The sequence below is a fragment of the Colius striatus genome, chromosome 8, assembly GCF_028858725.1.
Source record: "Colius striatus isolate bColStr4 chromosome 8, bColStr4.1.hap1, whole genome shotgun sequence".
Classification (NCBI taxonomy): Eukaryota; Metazoa; Chordata; class Aves; order Coliiformes; family Coliidae; genus Colius; species Colius striatus.
In genome coordinates this window covers 31,759,995-31,783,490 of record NC_084766.1, presented here as the reverse complement: position 1 = coordinate 31,783,490, position 23,496 = coordinate 31,759,995, and the positions used below count along the sequence as shown (strand labels likewise).

The window sequence follows — 23,496 nt, the reverse complement described above, 5'->3', positions numbered from 1 at the left end:
GAAGTCATAGGAGAGTAAGAAAAGAAGAATTCTTTTGTCATTAGAAGACAAATGCTAAGTAATGGAGGGATTTCCCACCAATGGAGGCATCTGCTGCTCAGCAGATTTGGAAACTTTTGTGGACTATCCTGCAAGGCTGCTGGAGTTGAGCTGTTTCGGGGAGCTTGCTACTGAACTGCATTCTTAAGGTGTAAACTAAATAGCCATAGCTCCTGTGAAGTATTTCTTGATGGTTATAACAGTCTTCCCCTTAAATAAGACCAAATCACTGCCTTAGAAACAGGAGAGCATTCATTCTGAAAAATAGTACATAGAGAACAGGGACAGTAGCATAGGAACTCAGCTCTACGTGTAGTGGACTATATATTGTCCATCCATGGGCAACAAAGAAGAAAAAGTAAAGATGGATAGCTTTTGAACTGGAGAATAAAACACTAAAACCTCACCACTTTTTAATTTAAAACATTTTATTTTAATGAAAAATGAAGGCAGATAAAAACTGAGGTTTAATAAAACAATAAAAAATAGAACCAAACCTGATACAGACTAAGTAAAACAGTTCTAAATTTCTCAAAGACTAGCTTCTGACACTCAACTTCCCATGTCATGGATTATTCACTTGTCTGAAGACTTTTTTTGTGATAGATTCTGGAAAAGAGAAAGAATTGAATTAGATAAAATGTAATCTAATGAGTTCAGTGTGCTTTTTATAGAGGGGTTTTTAAAATGTTGAGCTGGGGTTGTTTTTGCTTTGTTTGATAAGCATGATAAAGTTAACAGATAAAGTCTGTTACTTTCCTCCAACAGAAACTTGAAACTGGTCATAAAAGTGAGTAATACAATTTTCCTATAGCTGTTCTTCTGCTAGTGGCTAGTGGCAACTGCATCTTCAAACAGCTCAATCAGGGCTCTGAAAGGAACCCTCAATTCTAAAAATGGAACTTCAAAATATTTTTCTCTTAGCATTGTTAAACCAACTGACAATCAAGAAATTTGAAGTTAGGATTGTCATTTAGAGAAAAACACACATTATTAACTTTTTGTGAGGAATTTTAGTGGACAAAATAAAATATTACATGAAAGGATGCTATTATGGTCCTACTTCTCCATATTCCCATCTTCCATGTAACTGACAGCTGGAGATAAAGATTAATTTAGTTCCTAAATGCACAATGTTTTGCAGCTTTCAAGAAAGTAACGATTAATATTAGTCCCTCAAGTAGTTTTTCTTGGCTAAAAATGTATCTTTAAATTCTTTTCTGTGCTTCCCTTTTGTGTGAGAAATTATATTCCTGGACATTTGGAAATAATAGGCTAAAACAAATGAGAATTGGTGTGAACCTGTGATGTAAGGATGTTTGGCTGTATACAGAGTGAAAAAAACACCCTCCTGCTCATCTAAAACCTCTGCTAATCATCTTAAATGACACTTAAAACGCATACTGAAAATGGCATACCGATTGCAGAACTTCTATTTCTGCTCGAAGAGTCTCACAGATACTTTCCCAACCATCATCTTTGCAGTTTTCCAATTCTTTCTTAAGCCTGTGTCCAAAAACAAGTACATTTTTGCATCAGAGAACTGTTGCTTGCACAACTATATTTTTTAAAGCTTTGGTCCCAATTATCAACTTGACTCAAGTGAGAAAAGCCTTGTTGGTCTATATGCCTGATCAGGATTTGAGTTTGGTAGCTTTGTCATTGCCAGTCCAAGATGTTGCTCTCTTGCAGTGTCACTGGAGTTCACTCGGCACTGGCAGTTATGATGGCAATGTGAGGAACTGCAGAAAATGATGTTCTGGGTTTTTTGCAAAGTGTATCTTGACTAAGTATTTTGTTAGAAAAATTTCTGGTCCACGTTGTTTTCATAAACCATGAAAGATTTATGGCCTTGTTAGTCGTAATTTTACTTATTTAAACATGTGAATTTGAATGCTGATACTTAGGAAGTGCCATATGTTCCTGTTCTTGTTTTACTGGGTATCTACTTGTAGCCGCTGGTGGAGACAGAATGTTGGATTAGATAGGTCTTCTGCATGACCCTGTGCAAGCATTGCTCCATACCTCCTCACAGACTGCTTTGCCATTGCTGCTATTTTCTCCTCACTACTCCCATTGTTCTTCAACACTTACTGCTTTGCAATGGCCTCAACCACAGGAACTCTCCAACTTTTCTACACAGAGGACTAACTTTAGTATTTTATTATAGCAATTTTTTTTGTATTCAGAAGAGTATTGAGTACTGCTAAAAGGAGACACTTAAACTTTGCACATCAGTGAGTGTGATGGTTTAAATTGATACTTGGTAGGCCAAGAGAAATCTGTCGGAGCTTTTAGTCGCCTGATGAATACGAGGCGATGAGATTATACTGAATCTTTCCAAGGCTGATGTAAGAAAAGCATAATGAGAAAGATGAAGTTGTTTGTCCTTAATACAGTTTCAGTAAATATTGTGGGATGTACAGACAAACTGAAAAAAAGAGGACAGAGTATATATTCTACTTCTTGTTAAATAGCTAAACTGATGCATCAAAGCACCCTTTTCATTCTGCAGTTGAAAGAGGAGATGGCAACCACTTTTCCTGTTATATATTATAGTGGACAATAAATGATTTCATCCTATTATATAGATAATGCAGTTCTTTAGCTTTCCTACTGCAGGTAAAGCTTGTTTTCTACAGAAGAAAATGGCTTTATTAACAGTAAAGGTATAGCTTCACATGAGAGGAATAGCTTAGTCACCATGTGGCATTAGAATAATAGTATAAGACTGAACTGTAAGTTAGTTTTGCTGTTCCTGGGGTAAATGCATCTTACCAAAACAGGGAAACAGTATGAGCTCTATGTGTTTGGATTACAAAGGAATAAATGCCTTTTTTTTCCAGAAGTATTTCTCCTGCATTCCTAATATATAGAAATGTTGGAATAAAAGGAAATTCTGAACTACACTTGAAGTTGCTGTCCTGTAGCACAGCTTACAGACCATTTTCATTGGGAGAATTTCATTTCAAAGTCTAAGATCAGGTTCTGATCTTGATTAAATTGGTGTAACTTCACTGCCTTGCCTCCTCATTTTTTTTTTCCTCCGTGTTCTCTGTTAGCATAAGATTAGAACTCAAATTTATTTAAGACAATCAAAACCCCTCCTTTGCCCAATTTACTTTAGGAAAAGACATAGCCTGTTAATCTCAGAGAGAATGCTCTCTCATTGTCCTCCACACTGTAAAATTGATGCATAGTCTATTTGCTATTTGTCAGCTAGGAATGATGCCAGTCCATGTAAGGTGTACGTTATGGATAGAACAACCAAAACATAAGCAGTAGGAGTTGCTTATCTGTGTCTTGGGATTGTGAATTAATTACTACTGATGATGTGCCCTGAAATTGTGACATATTTAGTATGGATTAAAAAATTTTCTTTCAAACATTTTATGAAACTTTTAAATGTGGTGACAGCACAACTCCTCACATAGCATGGGGTAGTGGTGATAAAAACATTCATTCAAATGTAGTGCTGAATTTTTACATTAATCAATTGATTCTGCTTCCAGGTCTTTCTTCTTTGTTATTTAGAAGATAGATAATTACAGTATGTGCCAGGAATATTATGCTCACAAAACAAGGGCTGTCTGTTAGGTTACAGTGTACACAATTAATGCACTGGAGATGCCCGAGTTACTGAATAAATGATGAAGTTTTACCAGAAGGAATGTGAGACAATGGACCTATTAAAACAAATGCTTAACCTGGAAGTGGATTTAGTTGTTTTTTGTCATTTTACATTTAAGATAAGCAGGATATTCATTTTCATCTTTCCACTACCATTTAGAATGTGCAAACCAGTCAGTATAGTTCATGAAACTATGTTGTCTAGACAGAGGGCAAGATTTCTGTCATCTTTAGAAGCGGAAAGATGTGTACCTTTTGCCAGAACAAGGATCAATATGGCAATTGTAGTCTTCTTACAACTATGATAAAAAGTAAATCTCCTAAAAGAAAAAAGAAATCTGAAAAATCACATTGGCAGTGGGCTGTGTCCTTTGGTTTTGTTCTGTTTTTGGTATTTCAGGCTCCTTGATGACAGTAAAATTTATCTTTTAAACAAGTCATTGTGCTGAATGGCCAGGGTATTGGTAGCAGTGGAATGATGAAGAACTGGAGTTGAAATGCTGTGTTTGTGAAAGGAAGCTTGACTACTCCTTTGAAAAGCATTCAAGATAAATAACAATAGCAAAACCTGGCCTTTAATCAAATAGGTGGGACAACAGCATCAGCATCTGTTTGGATGCTAGCTTGAGCACTGCTACCAGTGGTCCATTTTCCATTACTCTTGAATGCCAGAAGCGACAAAGAGAAGAAGAAGGAGGAGCTCACTGAAGATGATCGATTTTGCATCTTTGAAATGAGCACGGCTATTAAATGTCATTGGCATTTGTGGCTGATACACACAATCTTCTTGAATTTCCTCTGTACATGTAGAAAGCAGATAGGAAAAATAATTGTGAAATCAATACATGTAGGTATTATAAATTGAACTATGATGAAAATAATGTCACTGTCAACAAGTGTCTCTGAAAATCACCCACAGATTCAAATTACTGGATCAAGACTTCAGTAGCCAAAACATACATTCTAAGAGTAATTTTATGTTAACAGGCTGAAAAGAAGAAATGATTTATGTAGAAGGTGAGGTAAACGTGTTTTCAGAGACTTTTTCTACATAGGGATAAGATGCCCTACCTGGTTATTGTTGGAGCTGCAGAAGGAACAGACTGTCCCTTGGTTATATTTTGCTGAGACAAGGGAAACATTTTTTTCTTATTTTCTTTCTTGTCTTTGCTTTATTTACGACTACCATCTTATTTTTCAACCATAAATACAAGGGAAAATATTGGAGTGTATTATAAAATGGGATTGCTTGACACTGATACACAGGACATAGAATTTATGGTACAAAATGAAATGCCTTATGTAAGTTAGGTATATAAACTATAGTGCATGTATGCTGATTTTCATGAATTTTATCATAAAAGTCAGAAGAAACATTTATCAAGTTTTAAGGACTTTATTGAGTCCAAAGACAAAACTAGTGTTTTGTTCCAAGCCAAAGTAGAGCTAATGTGTTGAGATCATTCAGTCTCAGTTCAGCACTGGAACTAGATTGAAGTGTATCATTCTGTACTGAGAGCAAGATTTTGATGGATATTTACAATTTGCTGACATCACTAAACAGAAAATGCTATGGATACAGCTGAAGAGGTCAATAAATTTCACACTATTATCAATTGATTGAGGAAAGGAGAAAATGAGTCCTAAATGGAATTCGGTATCTAAAAACATAAACTTAAGCACTTGAGCTGAACAAAGAAATTACAGAGTATATGCTTGATGAAGCAGAAATAGAATAAAAATTAAGTGACCTAGTAATAATAAAAAATGTTATCAAGAAGATGAAAGATGAATGTGATCAAGGTACTAGGCTACATAACGATGAGAATTAAATATAAATTAAAAGAAACAAATACCTTAGGTAAAGTAAGAAAATTTCAGCTTCTACTGTTCTGGACTGTGAAATACATAATTATCATTGATTAAAGCTTTTGTTTTGTGACTACTAGGAGGCAACTATTTATAAAAGCAGTTCTAGGTCTTAACAAGTGTGGGGTTTTTTCTTTCATTTAATAAAAGTATTCCCCAAAATGTATAAAACATCACAGGTAGTTTTTAAGGAATAAATTGCTATAGGTGAATAGGCATGGAATCAAACTGCACAATTAGGATGAGATTTGCTGTTGTGCAGACGGCAAACCAAAGTTCTAAGGACTACTTTGCATAGGAACTGTCAGAACAAGTTACACAGGAGAGAAAAACATCAGAGTCATTGGAGACGTCAAATTGTGTTTCTAGGGGTCAACAGATTCCTATTGAAAGGCACGGAAAATAAATGCAGATCAATGATCCTTCAGTTCCAAAGTCACTATTTAGAACATTAAGCAAGCCCAGCTGTAGCTGTAGTTACCATCTTGCAGCCCCCAAATTTCTTTTTTCAGACCTGTTAATGTTATTATTATTAATCATGTCCTTATTCACTTAAGGTTTTTTAATATGTCTTCCCATGTTACCTAGTGCTTTCCCACACAGGAGAGCATCAAATACTTTACTAATGTCTAGATGGATGGAATTTGCATTTTCTTTGTCTAACCAATGAGTTGTCTTATCAAAGAAAGATATAATTAGTCAATTTGATCTACTGTTTTTGTAAATCCATACAGCAATTTATAATGGAAACCTATTTTAACGTAATTCAAACTGTAATAGTTCCACTGGGCACTGCTATTAAAAAGAAAAGCTTAAAAAAATCAATGAGGAGATTGTCATTAAAAAACTCATTTTCAGCCACATATATTACTCCAGAGATTGCTATTTCCTGATTATAAAATTTAACATAAAATTAAATTGCAAATATATATACATTTTTTTAAACCACCAGAACCATGCATGGCCTTAGGCAGTTCACTGTCAACATGAAACCTTTCTTCAGCTTTAATGAACATATTTCCTGTATGATTTGTATAAAAGGAAACATTGCTGCTTTTTTTTTTTTTCCTAAATTTGATAATGGAATTTCTTTTTCTGCATTTTAGAGTATAAGAACCAATAGTATATTTTTAGGAATTAGGCAAGTATACAAAGCCTTCAACTATATACAAAGTAAGCTGACTTCATGCATTTTTCCTCCTCCTATTGCTTTTCGGTAGTAGGACAGAAATTCAGGTTTCATAAAACCATTTTCTCTTTAGTCTACCTTTAGAATACTGTAAAAAATACCAATTTTAGGTAGAAACTGTCTATTCTTAATCTAAATAATCTTTAAATAATTTTGAGGTTGCTTTACATAAGGCAGTATGTACATTAAAATTTAAAGTATGAAAGAAGAGAAATAATTGATATAGTAAGTAATTACAATGATTATAAGAGTGAAATGACACAGCTAGGAATTTCCTGATACCAGTTAGTCTCTGCTTGACTTCTGCATTGCTCCCTTGAAGTGATATTTCTTGCTACCTGTCAGCGAAATGAGATGCAAGAGAGCTGATGCCAAAGTTCTTGCCTGTTGGTCTGTGTTTGGACTTGGCATTAGCAGAACAGATAATTAAATTATCTTGACTTTAATTGCAGATCTTTCTTCTGAAAAAGATTCCAAAGACCTCTTCTCTTAAACACTTCTCTGAATTGCACATCTCTATCACAAGACTTACAGTTTCTAGGGTGTCTGCTTTGAGGAAGAGGGTACAGTGTCTTATCCATAGTTATATCTGCACTTAGCATTCAACATTTGGTTATTTTTTTTTTCCTGTATCTGATATGTATTAGAATACACCTATAACTGCAGCACCAACAGCTGTTGGAATTGCTGGTGTGTGCTTCTCATGACCTTTTGTAATTCTTTGATGGATTTGGGAGAAATGTTATGAAACTGCAGACGTGATGTAGGGCATTTTTCTCAGATCAAAGATGAATTACTGTAATTTGAATTAGCTAGCTACACTCTTCAGCTGAAATGCAATTTACTTTAAGATATGTACTTAATTGTAATGAAGATTCTTGCCTTGCCAGCTACTTTTGATATTGATTTTTAAGCCGGGACTAGGTATGCGATACAATAACAGACTTACAGGGTGATCTGGGAGCTACATATATCAGGTTATTGATGCTGACTGTCTCACACTTGTTCTAAGGAAGCATTAAAAACATTGGGGGTTTTTATCATTTAGAGAGTGGTGTGGTTTCCTGCTCTGTGAAAGAATTAATTTTTGTGCTTGTTTCATAGAACAAATGTATTTTTGATCCACATTATTTGTATCAAAATATTATTCTTTTTATGTATAAATACTAGATACAATATTCAGTAAAAACTAAAATTATGTTATTGTATCTTGTTAGGCAAAAAGGGTTGTTTTTCCAACACAGGAGGTTCAATCCCATTGATTGAACTGACTCCTCTCAAAATAGAGACACTACCATATGTAAAATTGCATTAATTGGTACTTTGGCTGCAAAAAGTCCTTTGCAAGTGCCAGAGATGTATCTAGATTGTCAGGAAGCCTTCTGGTTCACCACAGGTGCCTGGTATCTTAGTTATTCCTGTCTGACACTGCATGAACTCTTCTTTATTCTCAGTTTCCCTTCAGAAGGCATCCATAGGAGTGGACAGGATAGTTCACTCAAGGATCTGCTCCAGAGAGGCTATTGGCATGGGCTGCATCAGTGCGTGCTCTGCTGCGGCAGTCATGGTCCCTCAAACACTTCTGTGGCAGATCATTGCACACAATGCATGTGCTGGGTATTATCATTTCAAAACAGTACTCTGCTGTTCTGGCCATAACTCCTGTAAGCATTTCCTGCATATTGAATAGAAAGTATGTGTGTATATATATGATGCTGTATCTTAATGTCATAGAAGCACTACAAGGAAACAAGACCTGATGTGATCTCACCAAATGCAAGGCAATTTGGAGATGACTGGTTTGCTGCAGATAATGCTGCTTCTGAGCAATGTAGGCACAAGCCATCCCATATGTATTGATCTATGGGCTGTGCAATCCACAATGGTAATCGGCTTGCTCCACAATTCAGACTGGAAGAGACATCAGGAGGTCACCTAGTCCAATGTCCTTCTAAAAGAAGGGTTACCTACAAGGTCAGGCCAGGTTACTCAGGATTTTATCCAGTTCAGTCTGGAAACCCTCAAGGATGAAAACTATGAAATCTCTCTGGGCAACCTTTTCCTTTGCTGTACTATCCTCAAGATAAAAAAGGTTTTTTAAAAAGTTCATTCTGAACTCCTCTTGTTTCAACTTCTGCTTTTTGCCTTTTGTTCTCCCACTGTCCAGCATTTTGCAGATCCTACCTGTATCATCTTGACTACTTCTTTCTAAGTACTGGAGAGTGATCAGACCAGGGAGACTATTTCTATACTGCTCTATAGCATATACACTTTAAATCCCCTTTCATTCTCTTAATTCAGTAGTCCAAACCAAGAAGTGATGAATAGGTTTTGTTAAAGAAATAAAAGATAAATAAAGATTTCTATGAGTCTGTTAAGGTTTGGGATAATTGTAAGCAGTGCAGTGCTATGACATACAGAGGCAGACAAACAAGGATTGCTTGCTTTGCTCTGCTGAAAAGCAGAATCTATTAGTGCTGACATGGAAACACAGTAACATAGCTATGCTGATTCTGGCAACTGGGTTAACCTACTCAGGTCTCTCTCAAAAGAGAGCATTGAAATTCTGTGATCAAAAGGAACTGCACGATGATTTAGGCACACCTGTCCTAAATTTAATCTAATATCTGAAACGAAAAATATTTCAGTGTAAAGAGAACTTCTTCAATATATTGTTACACCTCAAGGAGCACTTGCTTTTTCTGATACTGATAAGAGCAGTAGGAGCACTTTATATTTTGCACTGCATGCAATTATTATGCAATAATGTTAAGCTTATCTTGACCATCAAATGAGGCATTTTATGAAATAAAAACCCCCTTATCCCTCTTGCTTTGGTTGCAAATGATATTTTCTGGTTTTGGAGTTAATAACAATTAAAATATTATCTCTGCTGTTGTGCTTCCCATCCAGATAAAACCAAAGTGTCATTCTATAGAGCTGAAAGTTAATATCACTATATAAAGAAACAGACGTACACGGATTGGAATGTTTTGCATAGAATCTCATAGCAATCAATGGCAGAGCCAGGGATTTAAAGTAATATAATGTTTGCTACTTCTGTACCTTTTACATAGAGAACTTGTTATAGAAAACTAATTACAGCATTTTGAATATTAAGTGACATCATGGCAGTAAACTACTCCAAGGAAAGTTATTTAGAAGGAAGGTGACAACCTCATGTATCACAAAACCCAATAGATCATGATGGGGTGAATAATGTAAAAGAGTGAATTATAACAAGCTGTCTTCCAGAATTGCCACCGTTATTATTATTTACACTGTGTCATCTACGTATATGTCAAATGCAAAGTTTCTGCTACCGTATGCAGAATTGTGAGCTAATTAATTTTTGTGCTGAGGGAATTTTGGCTGTGTCTCTATACCATGTAAGAGGTTGAAGAGAGTATAGTAATAGGGCTAATGTATCCTTTTCTTTCAAAAACTGATATTGAGCATAAAATGGGCTGTTACCAAATTGCCTTTCAGCAAAATGCTCAGGGTGCACTGCAAAATTTTATTTTTCCTCTATTTATTATTTCTCTATTTCTTCTATTTCTTATTTTATTATTTTTCTTCTCTTTCTTCTATTTATTTGTCCTCTATTTTTTTTTTTTTTGTAAAAAACTCAGAAATTTATAGGAAAAAACCCCCATGTTAGTAACAAAAGTTCTGTTTTCCCTCACAATTTCTGTTAGAGAAGATTTTGGACCAACTTTTTGAGGAGGAGTTTCCTTTGCATTGTCTATCAAATATTTTGTAAATCCACAGGCACTTTCATCTGGAACCATAAAATAGGAAATAGATAGTTAATTCTGTGATATGGAGCTTTTTGCATTGGATTTTTTTGTTGCTGTTGAGAAAATGACATTATTTTCTGCATACTGAAAACTTAAGCAAACTGATGAGAAATGAGACATTACCACTCAGTTCCTGGGAACCAAAACTCATAATTAAGAGAGGCTGTGCAAGGTTTTGTGTCTTGGTTAAATCTTCAAAGTTTTGTTCTAAACTAGCTTAATTAGAAGGCAATCTAGAACTGATGGTAGAGATCATAGAGAAAACAAATCAATACTGTGCCCATCTGGAGATTTTTGTGGCCCATAGCAATCAGGCTCTGGAGAAGGTTGTACAGAATGTCAGCAGAAGTATACCTAGAGTTGTGTAGTTCATCAGTACTCAGTGTTTTAATGCAAACTTAAGAACTGGCCTTCCACCCAAGAAGCAATCTTTTGCTCTTCCTCCACGTTTCACTGAGTTCCTTGCAAACACTTTCACTTTTCAGTTCATTGGAGCATGCACACAAGGGTGAAAGACTATTAAACATTATGAATGCATGTTATGTAATAAAAACAATGTTTCTTATGATTGCAAAGGAATATTGTACAGAAAAGGTAAACTGGTTATTGTCATCAGGACTCATCTGCAGTTACAGACCTAAAATTAAATGTAGGAATATGTTAACAAGAGACTCATACCTTAAACATTCAGGATCAGTCTGAGGTTTTTTAGTGACTTGGACTTTTTCTGCTTCTAAATCTTTGGTCATTCTTTTAGTCTCTCTGATTGTTTCCTCAAGGTCTAAAAATAAAATAGTTACCTTATAGATATTAATCATCCATGTTACCTTCTCTAACATTTCTTTGAACTTGTTCATATGATAAAATCATGTGAATAAAGAACATTCTTTTATTAGTTTGATATGGATATTACAATTTTCTAAAAATGTTCTTACCTTTTCCCAAACAATTTATGACCATATTTACAGCTGGTCTTTGCTCTTTTGCTGTGACATGTTCCTTATATGTTTGTAAAAAAGTTATTGAAGTGCTTCTAGATTACATTTTTTAATCCAAATTTCAAAATCTTCCCTATTGCTTGTGATCACACTTGGCACATAGATTTTCTTGATTCCTCCTGTATTTTTTTAATTTTTCATTTATCCAGTTTCCTGGGTATTCAACACAGCTTTTGGTGTAGATTTCCTTTTTTCATGCACAGACTTTCATGCACAAATACACAAATGTTAGTAAAGACGGCTGAATTTACAGCTCAGAGGTTTAGCACCTAGGCCAAGTCTGTCTTTATCAATCCAAGTCACATTGCTTGTTAAATGTTTGAAATTTACTGACATTTCTTAATGATATGTTGATGGGTTTTAAACAATATTCATGTTGATTTTAAATCTCCTTTGAAACACTAAATTCCCCATTTAAGTATACGACTTACCAACAAAAGTAAAAATTCCTTTCTCCTGTTTATAACTTTTGATTGAGAAAATCTGTAGACCTCTGAATCACTGACATTTAAAATACATCTTATTGAAATCCATAGTATTTTATGTAAGCATGCTTAAAAAATGATGAATTACATAATGTAAAAATATATTCAAATCTTGTTTCTATGATTCCTTTTTTCCTGAGCAAAAATAACTGACAGAAAAGATCTTTCAGAAGTTTGTGTCAAGCCACAAGTAATTATCATAACAACTGCTTATCAGGCACACCTTTGAGTTTGCTTTGAAGAGTAAATAAATTCTGCTTTAATTCTTTCTTCTGCAGCTGAAGTGCATTTAACTGAACATTTTCATGTTGCATTGACTCCATTTCTAAGAAAAAAAACATTTTAAATTAAAATGCATTGCAGTTTTAGTCTTCGTGATTTAATCTTAGTTATTCTTAACTACTTCTACCAATCTTCAGCTAGCCAAAAAGAACCTTAAATACAAAACTAAAATCAACTAAAATAAGTCATATAAAACCCAGTTCACAAGCCATTCTATGTCATACAATGTATTCATAATTAGGAAAGGATTTTTGAAAAATATTAAGATATTTGACATAGTTTGTTGACTGTGCATAAAGAGAATGTTTTGCTTTAGTTACTTCAGCTATAAAGGAAGACAACTTATTTAATATGTGATGAACTTCCCAGGAGAACTGAAAAAAAGCCTTATTTTGTTTGGAGTTATGGACATTTGAACCTGACCATTGACAGCATCTGGAATTAATGATTATTGTTTCCCTGACAACTAGAGATTCTCACAGAGTTTCCTTGTTATGAGTTACTTAAACTTTTCTTCTTAATGTTATCAGTATTCTCAGGACTGTAGCAGACAGAAAGGCAGACAAAGTGTATGTCAAAAAAGGAAAATTTAAAAGGATGGAACTAAGAGAGCAACTAAAGCTAGAGAAGATCCTAGTCGACTTTCATGTTCTACTGATCTGCTTGAATATGTAAAAATTCATCATTAAAAGTAACAGGTACCACCAAATACAGACTTTTTTTCAGCTGCAGTTCAGGATGTGAGACACAGGAAATACAGAAAGAAGGTACCACCAAGTAAAATCTCAAATGGAGAGGCACGTTTCAGGAACTTTATATCTTGTTTCAGGAATTCTCAACTAATGATAGAATAATGAGTCTGGAAATGACTTTGAGGGGTCAGCTACTGCACTCCTTGTCCTGAAGGCAGGATTGGTTGTACCTCTGTCATTTCTAACAGATGCCTGTCTAACCTGTTTTAAAGACATTTAGTAATGGAGGCTCCTAGTTCCTTTGGTGATGGCAGAGTATTCCAGTCTTTTCAGACACTCTTTTATTATGGTTTACACTTGTTCCTTTTTATTCAGTTCACTATGGGTATAGGAAATATATTAGTTTTCTTTTTTACAGAATCCTTTAGCAATTTTAAGACTGATATCCATCTTTCATCAGTCTTTTCCTTCATAGGTTAAATAGCATTCTTGGGTTTTTTTTGTTCTCCAGATCTCTGATCACTCTCACTGGTCCCATATGGATCCTCTCCAGCTGGACCACATTGTTTTCTTGAAGTGTAACATCCAAAACTAGATGCACAGTATTCCAGCTAGGAGTTTAAATGCCCCAGAGTGAGGATTATTATTATTATGATATCTTCTAGGTCAGAATTATGTTTATGTCTCAGTGCGGTGCTGGCATTCTGATGTCATTGAATCATGTTCAGCCTGTGATCCACAATGGCCACCATTTCCTTGCTGAAGGGTTGCTTTTCAGTCTGAATCTCTGTTCTGAGAAATCTCATATTCTGTATCGTAACTCAAAGATAAAGTTACACTGTGGAAGTAAAAGACCAGTCCTACAAGACATCTGTGCATATAATTATTGTGAAACTAATGAAATTTACATAGCTCAGGCATAGGTGATTATAATCAGTGCAGAGCTAAAACAGTATGCTATATATGACAGCACACCTCTGTGCTGGTTGACTTTGGGAGCCACCTCTGCAGGTCTGCTGCTTCTCCTCATAGTGCTCATAGTCAGAAAGGACTGAAGAAGATAAGGAATAGAAGAGATTTTAATTATGCTTCTTTAATGTGTTCAATTTAATGCTGAGAGGAAGTTCCAGACAGCAAGAGAATGCAATTAAAATTATTGTTTTGCACAGCTATATTTTACTGATTTGTATTCATTCTTTGGTAATCCAAGAGAAAATAGTTTAATATAAGACTTACCATTTTTCAACAGAGCTGCCTCGTTCTCTAAATCATTTATTTCAGTCTTGACTTTTTTTTTAATCAGAAGATCTCTGTTACTCATTAATCCATACTCATCATTAAACTCTGTTACTTCTCTAATAAAATTATCTTCCTCTTCAGTCATTTTTCTTTTTGCATCTGCCTGAAAAGAAAAAAAGAAAAAGAAAGGGAAGGGTTAATGTTCATGAGAAAAAAGCCCAAGAAAGCCTTTGGTAAGCTGGACAGACTGAAGCACACTGTTGTTGTTTATCCTTAAACTTGTAACGTAAATGTAGAGTATTTACTTTTCCTGACCTATGAGAACATGGAAATGTTCTACAGCTCTACCATTTTATCTGTTGCTTTAACCTTTTTATTTTATCTGAAAAAGTGAAAGATATATTCTTAATAATAAAACATTTAAAAAAATCAATATATTATGTTACAGGCTTGTGCCAGTAGTTTCTTTTCAGTTTAATTCTTTATTGAAACTAATAGAAAGTTCTGTTTGAAGTCAGTAGCATCGTAGGGCCACACTTCTTTTCAGGTTGTTATTAAATAAGGTAAAGGTGGTTATTCCTCTGCAGAATGCAGACTTACTTTAGCTCTCTCAATAATTACCAAGAAAGCTATAGTTCATAGGAAGTAACTGTTTAGTTTTATGGAAAGAAAAAACATTCTAAAGAGAAAAGCAATATTAAAATCCTTTAAAAAATATCTTAACTAATTGCTCAATAAAAGAAATTAAAATTATCCTTAAATACAGAAGGAAAGAAATTATAGCCTTTATTTCAAACTTGACTCTTTACAATGAAAAGAAATTTGCACATTTTTTCAAAGGATATTTAGCTTTTATAGCTAAATAATTTTTCTATGATACTTTATTTTTTCTTTATTTGTATACTTAGGATTGGGAATATTTTCTATGCTGAAGAAATATTACTTAATTAGAAGGATGTCTGCCTATAGAGTTATGGTTAGTACCAATAATTTAGACTGAATGTTTAAGATTTGGCTGTGTTGATTTAAAGTACAAATATAGATGCAGACAAGAGTACTCATCTGTGGCATTTCTTAATATATGTAGATATAAGGATCCTCAAAGAAGTAAGAGGAAGGCCATATTCATATCAGCACAAGAAAGGACTAAAAACCTTATCTGTAATGTGTTGCAAGTGGTTACCTTTAAAGAAGTGGGTAGGTGTAGCTAGCCTTAAAGAGTTCATGTGAAATGTGAGAATTAAAATGTGGTGTTACCCTCCCTGAGCTTTTCCCTTAATCCTTCTGAATATGTTTCATTGTGGGTGAGGCAGCCCAATTTAAGATGCGACATTCCTAGCTATCTTTTAGAAAGGAAATATGTCAAAATTGGAGTTCAGTCATACAATAGCAGACATTAGAAAATTAAGTCAAGAATGTTAAGTCAGCTTTGTAGATAAACTGCAGCATATGTTACCTTAGGTCGAGGTTTCAATTAAAAGTGAGAAATTATCTACATTTATATTAAGTATGCTAGAGTAAAAAATAAAATACGCATTTTCCAAATTTAAAGCATCACTGCTTCAGTATTTTCAAATTTTAAAGCTGAATACTTTCCTAATCTAAAAAAAACAAGCTATATGAATATCATAACTGGAAACATACAAAGACTTTAAGAAGACTGCTTTTTTGATTAATGAGTTCAGCTTTCTGCTTTTCTAAACTATCTTCACGTTTTTTCAGAGTTTCTAAGTAGAACTGTTTTTCAGACAGATGTTGAACCTTGCAAGAGAAAAAAAAAAGTTATAAAATAAGGTTATTGTTCTATTGTTTCATATAACTTTGATATTGTATGTAAGGATCTTGATCCAATTAAAACACAGCATAGCCAAAAAACAACAGCTTTTCTTTTCCCCAATAATCTTCCAATGTACCACTAAGCTTTTGAAAAGTATCCTTCTTTAAAAGACACATTTAGTGCTGGTCCACCTATCTAAAATGGCATTTTAAAGTCTGCCTAGTTTAGGATATTTTTTTTAACGTTAAAGCCAAGAAAAATATCAATCACATAGGATGTTTATCTAACATAGTGCAGTGTCCTCCATCTAACTGTGTAAAGCTCATCATTTAGCAAATCAGACAACATCAGAGGTACAGGGGTCCAACATCTTTGTTTTGATTGAATGGCTGTAAACATTATCAACTCTGCAATTTTTTTCTGAGCACAATTTCTGGAATTTTTAGCCAAGGAAGTGTAATAGAAATCAGTTCATTGGTTAAAGATGGTTTCACCATAACCTTCCTCAAGCTCCAAACTTCTATTCTGCATGCAATTTTATTTTTAATTAATTTCAAACAGTAGCTTCTCTGATAGAAGGGTATGCTGTTCAATCAATTTTCCAAAACTGCTAAAGAGTTCTCAATTGTCCAGCACATCTATTGTATCATTGTCTAACCTAAGTTAAAATATATGGTGGTTAAACTACAACAGCAGATAAACAGTGAATAGCTAAGTGTCGAAGAGTCTCAAAGGATGAGAAGCATTCATGTGATGAAGTGGAGATAAGGAGATCAAGAGAACAACTCGGACTGTAATACTCAGAATGATGAGTAGGGAAAAGTAAAGTTAGTAGAACTGCCCACAGAATGTAAAGGCACAGGATAAGTATCAGGAAGTTAATGGAATAGTTAGAATGAGACATGACTGTTTGTGTGCAGAAGCAGAAAAGATGAGACAATAGTGATATTACAGAGGTGAAAAAAAAATATTGTAAAATGAAAACCATGTAGTTGATTTTGCAGAGTGTGAAATGCATCTGATCAAAACACGAGCAGGATAGTGAAATCAAATGTGGATAGATAGGATAGAATGTGAGAGTTGCAGAGAAAAAGACCAGATCTTTTCCTTATCCCTGAGATGTGTGGCATGCTGAGTGTCCAGGAAGCAGTTGCCTCAGGAACGTTTATTTTACATACTAATTCAAAGACAGTAGATGGTCCTAGACCTCTGTGTTTTTAATACTGAATACAACTAGGTGCAGTGTTAATTTCTGCATTTGTAAGAAGCCAACTTAATCTATGCATTTGCAACAGATTTGTTTAAGAAATCATTGAGCCATGAAAAGCAAAATGCCATAATTAGGATTCTAATTACATGCTACCTGATTTTACAGAACAAAGGGAAAAAATAGCATTTCCTAAGAGTCTTTGATTGACCACAGGCAGTCTCTGTGAAATAGATGTCAAAACACTTTTGAACTCAGTGTCATCTGCTTGGCCAGGCATAAGCTTCTGTGCGTGCAGGTGCTTGGATATGTATGCTTATAAAGAAGTGCAGTTATTTGGTGTGGGACAAATCAAACAGCATTAGCTGAACAGCAATATTTAATGTTATCTGAATTACATTAACTATTGAAGGCATATGTAAAGTTAATTCCTTTACTGAAAAATAAATTACTTCAAATAGTGTAAATAACTATACAATCTTTAAACCTAAATAGAGTTTGATAGAAATGCATTGTCCTATTCCATCTGTTTTCTGTATCATTTCCTACCTATAAATGAATTGATGTCAGACTAAACAAGCAAGTAAGATATATTTTTGTGTACATCGGTGCAGCAGTGAGAACATTATTAATCCTGGTGGGTAAAGCACAGAAGATTTAATTAGGAATAGTTCTTTTGCTCTTCCCATTAGTCATTTCAATAACTACTCTACTCTAGGGACCTTCTGTACCTACCATATAAAGCTTGATTATAAATCTCAATACATCAATAACAAGTTAGTAGTATAAACATAAAATTGTGATGTTCATAAATAAATTTATGAGCAAGGCTACAAAGGGCTTCATCTAATAAGCAACACCCAGATATAATCTGTGTTGGTTAAATAAGTTATTAAAGTAACTGAGATTGTGGCATGCATAAATGCAAGCATGTGAATAACTGCTTGCATGATTAGAGTCTCAATTTGCAACCAGTAAATATCTGTAAAAGAGTTCTCTTTTATTCAGGCCCCTTTGCAGTAATGTTAATATCTAGTCTATAAATTACACAATCTTTTACAAAAGGCAATTTTTGGAAGGATGAAAATCATCCCCCAAACATTTATTTTCACAACTAGGTGATGTAATCTCCCAAAGGTTCTTGAAGATGTTTATTTAGGTGATAGGATACAACACTTCTGACTTCAAAGGAGGCTCCATATGCTTTCCTGTTGTGCATACACATTCTGCCAGTGCAGATACTTAGCACAGGGGATGATATTTAAACTTCATTTTCAGGCTCAAGCAAATAGATTTTTAAATCTTTTGTAACCACAGATATTACTGGTGAAAAACTCTGCAGAACTGGAAGCTCAATCTGAAAATAGGTCTGCAGTTTAGTTAAATGGAAAGCATAATGAAATCTTAAAACCATGAAAGATTCAGAAACTTTCTTCTGTCTTCAGCTTTCCTAGAAAAACTCTTAGGCCTTGTAAGCCCTAACTGAGATCAGGCTCAGAGGAAGATCTTCAGTACATGACTCCAGATCTTGTGAAGTAAATACAGAATGTTTCCATACATTTTCTGTGAAAGTCTTTTAATGAAAGGCAATGGGCAACAAAGGAATACTCTCCAGGGCTCTGAAGGAAAGCTCTGTAACAAGCTCCAGGACTGTTAAAACAGAACTGCTCATGCCATGCCTGCAGATGACGTCTGGCAAATGGATTGATATGACACAGATCAGCTCCCTGACAAGCTCTATCTGTGGCACAGAAGTGACTCTCACGTGTAGATGTGCTGTCTCCAGTGCCTCCTGATTTTGGAAACATTATCTGGAGATGTTCCTATTCCTGAAGGTCATAGCCAAGGGCCAGCCTAAAAGGCGAGATTTGTGAGGGGAAAAGATGTTGACAGACCTTTTTTTCACTACAGAAACACATGGTGTAATTTTTCTTAATACTATTTTATTCATTAGGTGCAACATACTCCTTGAAAGTGTTAATGAAACTAATCCTGAAAGAGTAGGCCATATATTTGTAAATATAATATATTTCATTATTACATATACTATAAACATGCCAGCTTACCTTAGTTTCTAATTTAAATTTTGCAGTGCTCAGCTCTTCTTTTATTTGGTTAATTTTTTCATAGTTTCTATTTATGTCTAGTTTAGCTGCAACACAACAAAAACATGTAAGAATGTGTGCTCGGTTTGTGAAAGTTCCACTCATACAAAAATGCCGTCAGCAAGAAGCAGTCGGCCCAGCTACCTGCCAAGCTCTTCACAGAATCTTAAGGGTTGAAAGGGACCTTGAAAGATCATCCAGTCCAACCCCCCTGCAGAAACACAACCACCTAGAGTAGGTCACACAGGAACTTGTCCAGGTGAGTTTTGAATGTCTCCACAGAGGGAGCCTCCACAACCCATCTGGGCAGCCCCTTCCAGTTCTCTCTCACCCTCACAGTGAAGAAGTTTTTCCTTATATTTCTTTGGAACCTCTTATGTTCCAGCTTGTATCCATTGCCCCTTGTCCTGTCATTGGAAATAATTGAGAACAGCCTGGCTCCATCCTCCTGACACCCACCCTTTACGTATTTATAAATATTAATGAGATCACTCCTCAGTCCAAGCTTCTCCAAGCTAAAGAGCCCCAGCTCCCTCAGCCTTTCATCATTAGGAAGAAGCTCCACTCCCTTTGTCATCTTTGTGGCCCTATGCTCCCCATCCTTCTTGAACTGAGGGGCCTAGAATTGCCAACAAAGGTCCTGTCATAACAGCGCAGTGGGGTCATTCTGCTTTTCCCTCAGGAAAAAGCAAGGCCAGTAACTGTGTTCAGTGCTATTGCCAGACCCACAAGATGGTGGCCATGGAGCAGACCTTGTTGAATGAGGTGCCTCTTCTCCCTTGCCTGCTTTTCTGTGAGTTGTATTTGCTGGAACAAAGCATCCAGGTTCATTTCTGTCTTCTTGTGGAACCTGTGGGCTCTCTGGGTCTTGCTAGCTTTGTGTTTGGTTAAAGCTGAGCTTCACTGGAGAAGGGTGATGCTGGGCCTGGCCACAGCCCTTCCCTCAGGCCTCTGCACCCTGCGAGGTCTTGGTTTCGTCCTCAGGCCTCTGACGCCCCTGGAAGGAGAGAGAAACCCGGACTACAGATGGAAGCGACTGTGCTAGATGGAACACAGCTTAGGAGGAACAGGTGACAGTGGCATGTGTGGGCTGAAGAAAGTGGTGGGATGAGAGTGAACCTTAGGCAGGGGGAAACATGGATGATAGGCTGAGGGAGCCCACATAGGAAACACTGGGCTCCCAGTAAGAGGGTATTTGGCAAGGGGAAAGGCAGCTGACACTCGGAATGTTGTCAAACTTGTGTGCATTAGTGAAGCATTGGTTCTGACTCAGAGTCTGGGGAACTTTGATCAAACATCTCTGACTTCTCTGGGACCACTGCACATACTGGCTTTGCGTATCAGAAGCTGTTTTCTTTACCCCTTCCTTTTCTTCTATAGAATGATCTTTATCCTTTTAAAATACACCATGTGTTGAGATTGTCTTTTGGAGATTAATATCTGACTTTAGCAAAGGTTAAGGAAGTAGGCTAAAATCTGCTTTCATGCAGAAGATGGTAAAGCTGCCTACATAAAACTTTAGTAATGGTGATCAGACTTAACTCAGCTGCATTTCACCATTAACATAAAACAATATTGCTTCTGTTCCAGTTGATCTCAGTAAGCAGACTATAATGTAGCCTGATGTATGCTCTTCTAGAGCACACTGGTGTATGAGTTTACTATGCTCTGAGCTTCTGCAGCTTTCTGGTTTGTACATTACTGGATAGTATATCTGAAATGTAAGTACACAGTTGAAAATACCGAATCATAGAATTGTTCAGGTTGGAAAAGATATTTAAGATCAAGTCCAACCATTAACCTAGCACTGCCACATCCACCACTAAACCACGTTCCTAAGTGCCACATCTACACATATTGTAAAAGCCTCCTAAGATGGAGACTCAACCCTTTCTTTGGGCAGCCTGTTCCAATGCTTCACGATCCTTTCAGTGAAGAGTTTCTTACTAATATCCATTCTAAACCTCCTCTGGCACAAGTTCTGGCCACTTCTTCAAATTCATATTACAGAGTTTGTTCCTTTATCTTGAAAAGAATCCACTACATTCCTCACAGGGAATACCTGTGAAGTTGGACTATTTGCTTTGAGGCAGAAAAAGTCTTGAGGAATGGAATTTTATAGCCTTCCAGTCTTTTTAACATTGAAAAAGATTAGGATTATTGACAGTTCTGTCTTGTTAAAGAGTTTTCCTCAGAGGAGATACTGTCTTAGAATAGACTGCTGCTGCAAAGCTCAGAAATTAGAAAGTAAAAGTCTTTGATTGTATAAAGCAAAACAATATACACGAGTGTGCAAATATCTTATTAGTGAAAAACCTGTTCTAAGTCAGCAGAATGAAACTGAGAATTCCGGAAAAATGATATGTTATACCATTTACTGCTTAAAAAGTGCCACATTATAGCTGATAGTGTTTCATAAAATAGTGTTTTTTGAAGAAAAGACATTGGTCTATCCAAGAAATAAAATGTGGGTTCTGATGAAATTTGAAAATGTGAAACTAGCACATTATGTTGCAGGAAATGTAATTATCTTTTAAAATGGAACAAAGTGCAACTGAAGGAGAAGAATTCACAAAAATGAATTTAGAAAACGTTTTGGAAGTGAAGCTTTCTACCCAAAGGCCAAAGCAAAAGTGGATGTGTCAAACAGGATCATTTGATGATTGAGACAGTGATTTGTTACACAGGTCTAATGAGTGAGAAAGTCATTTTACAAAATGCTAGAAAATGAACCGCACTATCAGTGGATCAAGGAGAAAATAAAATGAAAAGCTTTCTTTTAAGTTTTTGAGACTTGACTACTTTTGTGTTTCAAACTGAGAATTCCGCTGTAGGCTGGGATAGTGTTCAGTGTCACTTATTAAAGAAATGACTGTTTTGTGGAGGGTGCTTCAGTACCACTAATTATGACAAAGGAACCGCTCTCCCTAGAAGGAAGAGCCTGGCTCCAACTCCTCACTGTCTGAGAATGACCATTCAGCATGATTAACAGTTCTGTAAAAGATTCCTTCAGAGACTGAAAAAATTCAAAGTGGGACAAGTATTTGACATTAAACTTCATAGCTTTTGACTCCTGCAGCTATTTGACATGGGCTTGACTTTTAACATGGTAAATAACTCTCAGTAATAACTCAGGATTGTATAAAATGAACCATGCATGTGAAACATACATGAGTGCTTTCAGAATCAGGATCAAGGCCATTACTTCAAAGATTTGTAGCTGCCTGGCTCCCATATAAATGGATGAGATGGTATGAACCTAAAGATTTCAGAATAAAAGTAAAATGTTAATTACCTTTGCTTCTCTCCAAACTTTGCAAAGCATAAGATCTTTTGTAAATCACTAGCTGCTGGAAAGGTGACTTTAATTTTATTCTGTCGGTCATATCAGTATATCCTAATCTTAATCTATATCTGTATCTTAATCACTGTGCTGTAATCAGGTCATGTCTTTCCAGTGTACTTCAAAATTAGTAATTGCCCTTTGTAATCAGGCTGCTGTGCTAATAGTAAAGTTTCTTCTAAAAGTTTATTCTCTAGTTTGTGTAGGAAGAAAAAAAGAATGATTTTGTTTGCAATTTCAAGTCACTCTAAAAATATTTATGAGTGTAATTTATTTCTAAATCATATATGCTCAGATTGTTTCAAAAATTGTTTTTCTGAAAGCCAAAAATGAAGGAGGCAGAGGTAAAAAAGTGGCAGGGTAAAAATTAGATGATGCAGTACGGTCTTCATCATAAAAAGTATATAGCAGAACCTAGAAATTGTAGGGTTATAGCTACAAATAGATTTCATCTTTTTTTCTTAAGCACTCTAAGTATTCTTTTTTGTTTACATATACAAACTACATTGCTTACCTGTGAAATGTATTTATAGTGAAACCTTTTCCTGAACCACGTCTCTTTGGTCCTCCTTTGCTCTCGGTGGTCTGTTTCCCATCTATATTTGCACTAACATCTTTCTACTTTACAAGAAAGAATAAAGCCAAATTGTCCTGTGGCATAAATTCACAGCTACATTCTGTGTTCAGTACTGAAATCTGAGCTATACTTTACTAAGAAATAGCATATATGTGTATATACACATTCATCTAAATAAAGACCACTAACCACTTGTAGCAGTGTTGATGGAGAGACCACAAATAGTGAGAAACCCAGTCATTATTTGGCACAAGACTTATTCCA

The 23,496-nt window shown here is 35.4% G+C and overlaps 1 protein-coding gene across 1 annotated transcript; it reads right to left on the bottom strand.

Annotated features, from left to right (window-relative positions):
• Nucleotides 1–615: 615 nt before the first annotated feature.
• CCDC172 (coiled-coil domain containing 172) lies at nt 616–20,143 on the bottom strand. Its single transcript, XM_010206081.2, has 8 exons — nt 20,065–20,143; nt 19,274–19,359; nt 15,868–15,984; nt 14,221–14,386; nt 12,234–12,335; nt 11,206–11,308; nt 1,458–1,545; nt 616–648 (listed from the first exon to the last, which is right to left on the bottom strand). Exons 1-8 carry the CDS (start codon nt 20,141–20,143, stop codon nt 616–618), a joined length of 774 nt encoding a protein of 257 aa, XP_010204383.1.
• Between the last annotated feature and the right edge of the window lie 3,353 nt (nt 20,144–23,496).